This window comes from Protopterus annectens, chromosome 6.part0 (genome assembly GCF_019279795.1).
Source record: "Protopterus annectens isolate FY-2018-M chromosome 6.part0, PAN1.0, whole genome shotgun sequence".
NCBI lineage: Eukaryota > Metazoa > Chordata > Ceratodontiformes > Protopteridae > Protopterus > Protopterus annectens.
Window position 1 is genome coordinate 711,083,904 of NC_056737.1, and position 12,162 is coordinate 711,096,065.

Below are 12,162 nucleotides of genomic sequence, written 5' to 3' on the forward strand. Positions count from 1 at the left end.
CTCTCTATCCCCATATGAGGACTCTGATGCTGAAGAATCTATCCCTTCAGCCTCTCCTCCTGAGGATTACTCTTTTGGGGAAACTTTACATACCATGAGGGAGCATTTCCATTGGGAAAGTCAGGATTATTCAGAATCCAAGAAGAGGCTCAGGGACTTCTTTTTATTGCCTCAGCACAGGCCCCTTGCTATTCTGCCTTTGTTAGATATTGTGGATGATGTGTTCTCTGAATCCAGCTTATCTCCTGATTCCTTGCCCCCTGCTCCAGCCAAGCCAGATAGATATTATAGAGTCCCTGACTCTCACAAGTTTCTTTATAAAAACCCTTCTGCTGACCCAGAAACCATTTCCCAGAGTCCCAAAGGGGTTAAGGCTTCCATTGCAAAAAATCCAGTCCCCTCTGACAGAGATTCTAGAGCATTGGATAGATGGGGGAAGAAAATTTACACTTCTGCAACTTTAGAAGTAAGGGCTTTAAATTGCCAGTTTCACATGCTTAAGTACCAACAATATTTAATGGCTCAGTTAAAACAGAAAATGCTTACAAGCTCAGAAGCTCCTGACTATAAAGAAATGCAGGATTTATTGCATGCAGTTGAACTGGTAGGAAAACATACTCTGCAATGTGGTTTTGATTCTTTAGAGTCCTCTTGTAGAGCCGCAGTTACAGGTTCTGTGATTCGAAGACATGCTTAGTTAAAAGAACAGAGTTTACCTGACCATGTTAAGGCAAAATTATTGGATGCTCCTTTACAGCATGATACCTTGTTTGGTGTTAAAGCAGAAGATGTGTTAAAGAAAATGGAGGATAAAGCTAAATCTATGCAAACAGTCAAAGATTTCTTACAGGTACAGCCACCTCGATTTAGCAGAAATTGGCCTACAAAGAATTGGTCCTTTCCATTGTCAGACAGGCCAGAGAGAGGCAGATACAGATGCCCAAGAGGCAGATCTCGACCCCAAGGCTCTTAGACAACGACAGTGGGGTACCTCAACCCCAAAAGGAGGTGAGGACAAGTCTCAACCTTACAGGAAACCGTCCCAATGACTTTCCCCTTCGTATGCCAAGCACTTCCCTTTTGGCAGCCCCCTTAGGGGGGAAACTAGCACTTTTTTCTCAAAATTGGCAAACAGTCACCCAAGACAAATGGGTTCTGAATATTGTGTCTCAAGGATACAGGTTCCACTTTCATACTTTACCAAGGCTAAAGGGAATGCCAAACCTGCCACAAAATCAATGGGCAGAGACTCAAAAACAAATTTCAGCCCTCATGGACATGAGAGCTATTCAAAAAGTACCGCAGCAGGAACAAGGACAATGATTTTACTCAAGACTCTTCCTGGTCCCCAGAAAGGACAAAGCCTGGAGACCCATACTAGACCTTTCAACTCTAAATACTTACCTGGATGTTCCGAAATTCAAAATGTTGACACTACAGCAGCTTCTTCCCATGCTGGGCAAAAAGGCTTGGCTTGTTACTCTGGACCTCAAAGAGACATACCTGCATGTCCCTATCAGACAAGATTGCAGAAGATACCTCAGATTCAAAGCGGGTACAATGCACTACCAATTCTCTGCACTACCCTTTGGCTTATCTACTGCACCCAGGGTCTTTACAAAGTGCCTGGCACCAGTAATTGCATTTTGCAGACAAAAAGGAATTCAAATATATCCATACCTGGATGACTGTCTCATTCAAGCAGAGAAAAATGACATTCTTCTAAAGCATCTGGCGTTTGTAAAAAGGCTGCTAATTTCTCTAGGGTACACAGTAAACAAAAAGAAGTCAAAACTAGTGCCCTCACAACAGATAATATTCCTGGGTGCCAGCTTGGACACAATGGCCCAGATGGCTTATCTCACGCCAGACAAACAAGGACAACTGACTCAATATTTTCAATTACTGGCAAAAAAGTCCCATCTCCCTGCAAGAAAAATTCTGCAGGCCCTGGGATTCATGGCATCCTGCATACTACTAATTCCATATGTCAGACTGCATACGAGGAAATTACAAATGGTACCTAAAAAGTGTTTGGACTCAACACTCTCACAGTTTAGAAACAGTAATACCAATAATTCCCTGCCTACAACAGGAGTTTCGATGGTGGGCACAGGCATGTCATCTCAACAAGGGTCAGCCTTTCATTCTACCCACAGCCAGGCAGACTCTAACAACAGATGCTTCGGATTACACTTGGGGAGCACACATGGCAGGAAAATGTATTCAGGGCAAGTGGACCACAGACCAAATGCATCTTCACATCAATCAAAAAGAGATGTTGGCTGTTCAAAATGCCCTATTAAAGAAAAACAACACCACAGTAATGTGGTACATAAACAAGCAAGGGGGCACTCATTCATATCCCCTATGCAGGCAAGCCATGACCTTGTGGAACACAGCTCTAACTTATCAAGTTCATCTGCAAGCACAATTCCTGCCAGGAAAGAAAAATACTCTGGCAGACGATCTCAGCAGAAATATCATGGACCCTCACTAATGGAAATTGAATCCACAAATCTTCAGCATGGTAACGCAAAAATGGAGGTGCCCAGACATAGATCTTTTTGCCTCCCCACTGAATTGCCAACTACAAAAATTCTGCACAAGGACTTACCACACACAAGCATGGAAAGTGGATGCTCTTTCGTTCAGCTGGAAAAGCCTGAAAGTTTATGCCCTCCCACCACTGCCTCTCCTTTCAGAGGTACTCCTAAAAGCCAGACAAGAAAAACCACAGATGATCCTGATTGCTCCAGACTGGCCACGCCAGCACTGGTACCCAATCTTAAAGAACTTAGCTCAAGACCCACCATGGATTTTGCCTCAAATTTCACACCTCCTGACTCAACAAAACAATCAGATCCTGCACGGTCAGCTCAAAGCCCTAAACCTGGCTGCATGGCAGATTCATTAGTCAAACAGGCAACACCTCTCTCTAAAACTGTTATGGATGTCATTTTGGAGGCCAGGAGGCCTAGCACCAGGAAATCTTACTCAGAAAAATATTCTGTGCCTGGAACCAGGCTCAAAGCTTTGACCCTCTTGTCCCAAACATTCCTCAGATTTTACAATACTTAACTGAGATGCTGGACAAAGACCTATCCTTCTCATCAATTAAGATCCACGCCTCTGCCATCTCAGCTCATTACAACATGGATCCTCCTTTATTCTCTCATCCCTTGCTAAAGCAGTACCTCAGAGGGGCTAAAAACATAATACCGCCCTGGAGAGCACCAACACCACCGTGGGACCTCAATTTTGTTTTGGAAAAACTGACCTTGCCACCTTTCGAGCCAGCCAATACAGCCGATCTAAAATTTTTATCATGGAAAACAGCTCTACTCTTGGCAGTAACTTCAGCACGAAGAGTCTCAGAGCTACAGGCATTAATGGCAGTGGAACCTTTTATAATATTTCATCAGGACAGGGTTTCTTTAAGGACAAACCCTACCTTCATGCCAAAGGTGGTATCTAGTGTGGCTCTTAACCAAACCATCCATTTGCCAACTTTCTATCCAAACCCCCAGAATAAAGGGGAGAAACTTCTGCACTCTTTGGACATACACAGACAGCTACGCTTCTACTTGGACAAAACAAAAGCTTTCAGGAAAACTGAGCAACTGTTTGTAGCATATGCTGCAGGATCACAGGGAAAGGCTATCTCAAAGCAGACTATTCCAAATGGATAGGACACTGTATTTGTTACTGCTACAGACCGCATGGAAAATCAGTCCCTAATAACATTAGGCCACATTCTACCAGAGCAGCAGCCACTTCAACAGCCTTTCTCAGAGGAGTACCAAACAAGGAAATTTTGGAGGCTGCAACTTGTAGTTCAGTGTACACCTTTACCAAGCATTACCACTTGCTTCTTTACTCTAAATCCAGAGCAGGATTTGCCACCGCAGTTCTGCAGGGCCTCGTAGCCAATCCTAACTCTTTATAGACCAGCCACCCAACCTTAGCTTTGGGATTCTACCCAAGTGTAATGACTGCAGCAGTGTAACCCGATGAACATAGTACAGTTTTGTACCTACCATAAATGTAGTTGTTCAAGTGTTCACACTGCTGCAGTCCAGGTTACCCTCCCTCCATCCCCTCTGTCCTAGCTGGACTTATCTATACCTTTCTATCCTATACAACCTTTGTGGTGTATTTGCTTGTAACTGAAGGTATTGTTTTTATTTTTTATGTATGTTTTATTAGCAATACCTGTTGCCTACCTACTTGGGGGCACCTGACATCTGGGGCAAGAAAAACTGAAGAAAATGGTGTTGGATGCATCTTATATACCCCTGGCGCACTGACGTCAGGGAAGAAGCGACAGCAACTGACGCCAGACCAAGACTTTGGAACTCTGGCCAACTGCGGGATCGCCTAACGGCAGGATAACCCAAGTGTAATGACTGCAGCAGTGTGAACACACGAACATCTACATTTATGGTAGGTACAAAACTGTACTCTTTTTCATTTTGCAACCTTTTGAATCATAATGAGAAAAATATCCCTTACAAAAACTTTACAGTATGTAAAACAAGTAATAGGATTAGTACTGAGGAAAGCAGCAAATAATTTGCAATACCCAGCTTTAAAAGACAGTCACCAAATTTTAGGAGGTGTTTCCTAAAAACTGTATTGGATTGAAAGTGCTGCTTGTATCAGAATTGTTTTTGAGTGACATTTGTTAAATTGTGGGTTATCATCTTAGCTTTGTATTGTTCTCACATTCCATCTTTGTGGAGGTAAATGTGTCTGTATATTCACAGGTGATAAATTATTGCAAAGTCTAGTTGTGTCTTTAAAAAAAAAGTGTGTAACCTTTTTATTGACTTTACTTAAATAAGGACCTTGGTGTATTTATGTTTTGAACTATAATTGCATTCATCTGATGTGTGTATATTTCTAAAATGGCTCAAATTATATGCAACTTATTTTATAAAATGACTTACATTATATGTAACTAAATTTAGTTGACCTTTCTTATTTCAGTGGAACTAGAGCACAGAATAGATTATGAGTTACGAGAAGGCCTTGTGGAGAGTAGATACTGGTCTGCAGTCACGTCACACACAGCATATTGGTCATCTTTGGACGTTGCTCTTTTTCTTTTGACCTTCATGTATAGACAGGAAGAAGATGAAAATACAAAGGAAAGCAGAGAAGCTGTTGAATAAACATCAGAAAGTGACATTGCACACTCGGGTTTTTTTCTGATTGAAGTGCATTGAACTAATAGCCTTGGCAGTTTTTTAATGCTGCAGTTTTTACATGTCTGGCTATGTGTAGTTAGCCATATCACAAAAAGTTGATTCGTGATTAAACCAGCAGTGCAATATATATAATATATATTTTTATTATCTGGTTAATTTAAAACTTTTATGTTGGCTTTCTAAAGTGGAACACACAATAATTTAGTTCAAACATTTATTTTTTAATCCTTGTGTTTTAATTATGCTGTTTTGCTCATTTGTATAACCCTGTCTTTCTCTGTTATAATTTCCATTGTTTCTTTTTGCCATTTAAAACCTGTTTTATGAATTTTCTTCCAAAACCTCAGCCTAGGTGGCTTGGGATCTTCATAGGCCTGCAGGGGAAGACTGTTTTCCACAATGTATTTGTTTTTTGCAGGCTAGCATTTTCAGGGAGAGTCAACCTAGCTAGGACAGGTTTTCCATTATCACAAAGGAAGACCATAGAACGTCTGTCTGTTTCCGTCCATTGTTAAAACATATATGTTCATAGCTTGCCTACATTTTTTTTACTACTGTAGATACTTTCCACATCATCTAAATTGATTTTTCCCACACCACATGTAAAGCAGTTTGTTGGAGGAATTTATAAGACTTCTCCCATGCACAAAGTCCCCTCAGTGCTCTCATACACATGCGTCATCGTTAAACTGTTTACCTTCTATACATACTCTACCTGAGGCAGTCCCTAGCACAATATCTTTGGTTTGGATGATAATCTTAATTTGCTGAGTATGCTTTCACTCGTTATTGAGCAACAAACAATATCTTGTTTTTTGTAACATTTATATCTTCTTTCCTTTCCATTATAAGTTTATTTTTACTTGAGTTGAGGTCTTTATGCTTTGTTGTTGGTCAGCTCCAGCATTATTCTATGTGGCGTCACAACCTTTTTCACAAGTTTAACTGTAATATCATGGACACAGGACACTACGACATAGTACAAGGCTAAGCAGTACTTTCATGATAGCAAAATATAATTTCCACGCAGGTTACCATAGCAATAAAAACAGAGTTAATGCAGCTTAGAAGAATACAAGATTAATTGTAGAGGTAGTTGATGGAGAGCTTTACATTATAAATTTATTTTCATAAGTGGGTATCTATGAATAAGGATCTTGTGAGAGTAAAGGTTAACTTTTTTCTTATTTTGGTAATGAGGGGGAAGAAATTAGGTTTGTTGTACATGTGTACATTTATGTAAATAATCTGCATGTGGCCATTATTTTTCACCCAAGAAAGTTCTGGGTTCCGAGTCATATTTTGAATATTGAACCATTAGGCCCGGCAAGCCAGCATGTAAAAATCTACTGCCAATCATTAGCGGACCGGAGTTCTTCTGTGGCGACCCCTAACCAGGAAAAGCCGAAAGACACAAACAAACAAAACCCCATACTTCATTATCTGGTATTTACACTGCTGAGCAGCACAAAAGTGCAGTGTCTGCTAAGCCATGACCATTAGAGTGCCACTGTGTTTCCCCCCATTTGACATCCTTAACTAATAATAAACTGCTGCTAGTTGGTAGTACTGCTGTTAGTAGTTATTTTCTTTCCAGTTTTCAACAAGTTTGTATGTGTGCATATTGGCATGCTGTGTTCAGTAATTACTTGCAGGTACAGACACAGCAGTAACTACAGTATGGTCACCCAACTACATTGACAGAGAAAAGCAGATCTTCAAAGCATTCACAACTGTAGTAAATCTTATGAGCTGTAATACTAGGCACTAAGAAAAGCTAAACTGTGTGTTTTTTCTCATCTGTCAGACCTATACCAGTGCTGGTTATCATATCTGAGATGTCACTTCACTTCCAGTTATTCAGTGGTGACTTAGCTTTTGCTGCCTTTTTAACAAGCTACTGGGCAGCCTTCTGACTAATTATCTGTTCGAAGAAAATGATCTCTTCCAGCAGTAGCCATATGCAGTGTCTTAATAGTCATAGCCTTAAACCCAAGTGGCACTGATATTTTTCTCTGTTTTTAACAACACATTCCATTGGTGGTGCAGGATAAATGCTAGATGAAATTCAGCAAATGTTGAGACAGAAGCGTTTTCTTTCAAACATGTTTTCTGACAACTTCAGCCCATGTGCCACCCTGTTAATGTACTTGTGTATGTCCTTTATAATTTTTATTGCTCCACTAGTCATTAGTCCCACTCATGTGAAACAAGGTGAGCTGCTTTCTATGGTCCAGTAGTCCAGGGATTGATTCCCTTGGCATCCATTGCCTACTCTGTGGCTCAGAGCAAGTCATTAGCCAGACAGTGCTACCAGGCTCAGTCTGAAAAAGGTCCATGGAGATTTGTGCCCTACCCTGGTTGACAAGTACAAGTAAAATTTAACAAAACATCATCCTTTTTCATCCCTTCCCATATATTGCACTGTAGAGGGAGCAATAGCTGTTGCCCATCCTTGCTTTTTATCTGGTTATTCACAGTGGTATTTAGTATCTCTTGATCGTGGCACTTGAACATCAAAACTTGGTTCCTGTTAATTTCTCAAGCCCAGTTCATTAGTTTTCACATTTGTCTTAGTCATCACATTTGGCACTGGCAAAATGTGGAAAGTACTGCCTTCAGTGATCCAATAATGGTATCTATGTGATTTCGAGCATCCTTTCCAGTTTTGCTATTTTTTGTAATACTGGTATCCCTACTTTCACAAGTTGCACCTTATGTCCCGCATATGTATAGTAGATTGATGCAAATCCAGTTGGTTCAGCTTTTTCCTCTGATATTGGTTACCTCTTCAAATGACCAAGCAGGGTTTTTTTTCTGTTTCTGTGCAGCACTATTTTTTTTTTTGCCTTCATAAGTATCTCATATCAATTTCTGAAGAGAAGAGCTGCCAAGATTGCACCTGATGGGCCTACTTCTCTTTCTAAGTGTCACATGGCGAAGTGGAAGAACATTTCTTTTTAACCTGATATTCCTTAGACATTTGTAATGAGGTTTCAGTCTCCAGCATCTATACCAGAAGACCACAACTCTGAGATGCAGTAATGACAAATAAGTGGCACTCAGTACTTCAACACCTGTCTTGCAGAAGATGGGTGGAGTATTCCACCCAAAAGAAGTTTCCCCTGCTAAACAAATCTGCTTAAGCAGGACACTAAAAATTATACTGTTGCTCTGTACAGAAATCTTTCCCTTCTCTTCTCATGACAGTATACCCTTTGAACAAAGAGCAAATGCCGTTTGTGGCTGCCTGAATAATGTCCCCCACCCCCCCGACAGCTTTTGCCTCTGTGGTTCTGGAGACTCCCTACTACTGAGGATCAAAGGGACTTCAGTACAAGCAGGTTGGCTGGATGTTCAGGAGGTACAGAAAGGAACACAGTAAAAAAGAAACCTATGGCTTGAATGATGTTACCATTTTGTGCATATAATAGAGCCAAGAGGTAAATAATTTTATTGAAAATGAGCCCAAGCTGTAGAGGTCACTCTTTCAAATGTTAGTCCATGTAGGTATGGTTATTTAAAATTGTCCTAATGTAATAAGAAGAGCCATGTACATTGTTATCTTATCCATTAATATGCCTATCTTTAGCACACTGTTATGCTGATGACCTCGCAACAGTTTTTTTTTTTTTTTTAATAAGAACCCCACACACACACACACACACACACACACAGATGTTTTTGCTATATGGGCCAGAAAATGACAAACTGGTAAAATGATTTGAAGAAATGGGAAATAGCCAGCTTGGATATAGGTGTTTTGTTTCACTCTTGCCATTGTCTACATCGGTGGATGAAGTAGTAGTCCATTGTCCCACCACCTTTCCTGTCTGCATTAATAGATGAATTAGAGCAATGCACTCAACTGCTGTTAGAACATACCATGAGATCTCTGGTGTCAGGAAACCAGAACGGGGAGGAATGTTTTTTCTAGGCATCATGTCAGAACTTTGTAGTCACTATTTATTTGCCTGCAATGTAAGGAGATAGTTGTAGTTTGGCTTTCCATCCGCACATTGTAGTGGTAAGTCAGAGAAGTCATTGTACAAAGCCATCCTCTGTTTTTATTTCCATACCAAGTCCCATTTCACATTCCATGTACCTTCCTTTCCAAAGTCTTTTGTAAAAAAAACAAAGAAAATGTAGCTCTTGCTGTTAAAGAGCATGATTCAAACAGTCCCTTGGGACTGGGGGGAGGGGGCAAAAAATTCACTCAAAGTTGTATCTTGACTATGTAAAAGTCAGGAGACATGCACATTTTAGACTTCCATAGTTTGAACGCTTTCAACCCAAAGAAAAATGTTTGGGTGTTCTGTTAGTTTATTCTCTCTGTTTTCATGGGAAGGGATATCTGCCATGATCCACCAAGGGACTTCTTGTGCAAACAAGATTAGACAGGAGCCAATCATTGTCATTTCAGAGTTCTTACACTTTGGCCTCTCCTTGACAAAATCAGATGCGCTTTTTAAATATAACTCTAGTTCACCTAAAAAGTTTAGAGTGGCATGTTTTGCATCAACATGCATTTCCTTAACTGTATGAAGTATAAAAATATAAAACTATAATGTTTGACATTATTGACTGTAATACTGTGTGGTTTACCAAAAAATTAAAAAAATTACAGTGGACAGGGCGAAATATGATGTAAAATCGGAGACCTTTGAAAAATTCTGGACAGTTGAGAAACATGGTTATAGGACAAGTAGTTATTTAATAGTTCTGACAGCCTTGTTGTTTTTCCTCAAGTCTCATTCCTGTCTGAAGCACCCTTTTGGATCTGTGGAAATCTACAAAATCATTCAGGTCACCACCTACCACGGTCATGTCCTTACAATATGTTGAATGTACTCTTAAGAACTTTCTATGCTTTCTTCTGCAGCAGATGATTTTGCACCTCATTGAGCTTAGCTTGGCTCATATTACAGTGGTTGTATGTAAAGTTAATTTGTGCAGGCAGTGTATTTGTCATTTGTTTCATAGACAAGAACTTTCTGTTAATAGACTCTGGGGGTTTCATTTGTGTGCTTTAATAGGTGTAAGTTATTCATTTGTCGGTCATAACTCTGTCCAGTGAGAAGTCAGAAGGACTGGCTATTTAATGGTCATCTGAAGTATCAACCAACATAATGTGCCTGCATTTACAGCACAGGCTGCTAGCGAAAAGACTGTATAAAAATAGATAGCCAAAGGAAAGACAGAGTGGAAGGCACAGCTGGCAAGGACACCAACTTATGGAAAGTTTGGAGCAGGTTGACAATTCAAATGATATAATTACCACAGCTGTGATAGACATCGTCATGACAGATTGTAAACTGCTAAATTTTCATAATTTAAAAGTAGCAGTGAGTTATTAGGTTACTACTAATAACTCATTGCTACCTTTAGAAAAGATGGTATGACAGTTTACAAGGTATCAGTAAACGATTGCATGGAGAGTGAGGAGGGGGCTTCATGTGGGTGTGTTGCCTGGGGCACCACACTGCACTACTGCAGCTCTGAAAGTAGGCAGCACTATGCCCCCTCTCATGTTCTCATAGCCATCTAATCAGCAATCTCAGTCTGTGTCAGAGTGGTTTATTATTTGAAATGTTATGAAGCAGAAGCTTCTCTAGGGCCGTATAGCTGTTATGATTACCCTTTATCATTAATTTTTTTTAAATACTATTTTCTAATTACTGGGTAGTGGACTGATCTCAGAGGACCTGTATTTTAGTTTCCTCCATTTTACCAAAGGGTATAAATCTTTAAAAAAAATCTAGTGGGAACTGATTTCACCTCATATATTTTTGAGGCTGTTTTTTAAATATTTGGTACACTATTTGCAAATGTTTGACTTTGAGGGAGAGTATGTAAAAAAAAAAAAAAAAAAAATTTCTGTGGCTTTTTACAACTATATATTTGATTATAAAAAACTGCTTTATTCTGAGTTTAATCTTTAAACAAGTCTTTCCTTTTTGAATGTCTCATTTTGCTCATTAGAATCTTCTGTTTTTGGATATATATTATTAATTTATTCGTTCATTTCCACAGCAAATATTGAACTGAAGACAGAAATGTGCCATTGTTTTTCTAGCTTCACAGCTCTGTTTGTTTTCATGTGTCTGTAAAGAAAAACACTGAGTTGATCCTCTGAATAATTTTTCTGCTGAGACTGTTTAATTTTGTTTTTTTGTGGGCGGTACATACTGAATTCAGGGCAGGGCTTTTATATATGTGCTGTAGTTCCCAGGCTTCACAGCAGTGAAATTGTCTATAGTTTTAATAACAAAAGAACACTTAGAGCGGAAGATCTCCTTCTGGAATTGTATTTGGCAGTTGACTAAGAGCACTTTTGTAATGTAGGATCAATTCTACATTATAAATTCTGTCGGAAACATTACATATGCCTCTCTTTTCTGTGTTGAATTTGATCATGGCATGCTTTCTGGTTGTATTTTATATAGGAATTCTGCTTTTCCCCCAAAATTATTTTGAAGATCAGAACATTTTTGACTGGTTCGGTGGTTTCTGAACAGACTTACCATAAGTTTTATTGTGGTTTTACGTATGTCTGGAGTGTATGTATTGTTTGACATGTCCTTTGCAATGTCTTCTAGAAGCAACCTTATTACAAGAATATATATACTTCAAACTTCAGTTCTGTCAGAGCACTTATTTTTTATTCACTTGCTTAAGTAGCAGAATAAACTCTCATCAATTACCACTCAAAGTTCTTTGTGTTGAAATGTGCGCAGCACTACTTTTGTTCTGCCTGAGCATCATCTTTGGGCATTATAAATAGGCATGCTACTGGAGCAGTTCTGCCCTAGTAATACTGTTAGTAAAATATATTTGTTGTTATTGCGCTCTTTTTGTCTTATGAAGAGGCTTATTCCCTGATCAAAAATGTAAAAAAGTACCACTTTTTATGTTGTCGTTTCTAATGCAACTGCTTAGACTGAAAGTT

General features: G+C 39.4%; 1 protein-coding gene across 1 annotated transcript in view; it reads left to right on the forward strand.

The window, feature by feature from the left end:
- Positions 1–11,921, forward strand: part of DDHD1 (DDHD domain containing 1) — a 1,563,737-nt gene extending 1,551,816 nt beyond the window's left edge. The window contains exon 12 of the mRNA XM_044073566.1: positions 4,993–11,921. Coding sequence (XP_043929501.1) covers positions 4,993–5,177 — 185 coding nt within the window. The 3' untranslated portion in view covers positions 5,178–11,921. The remainder of the gene's footprint in view (positions 1–4,992) is intronic.
- Positions 11,922–12,162: the final 241 nt, after the last annotated feature.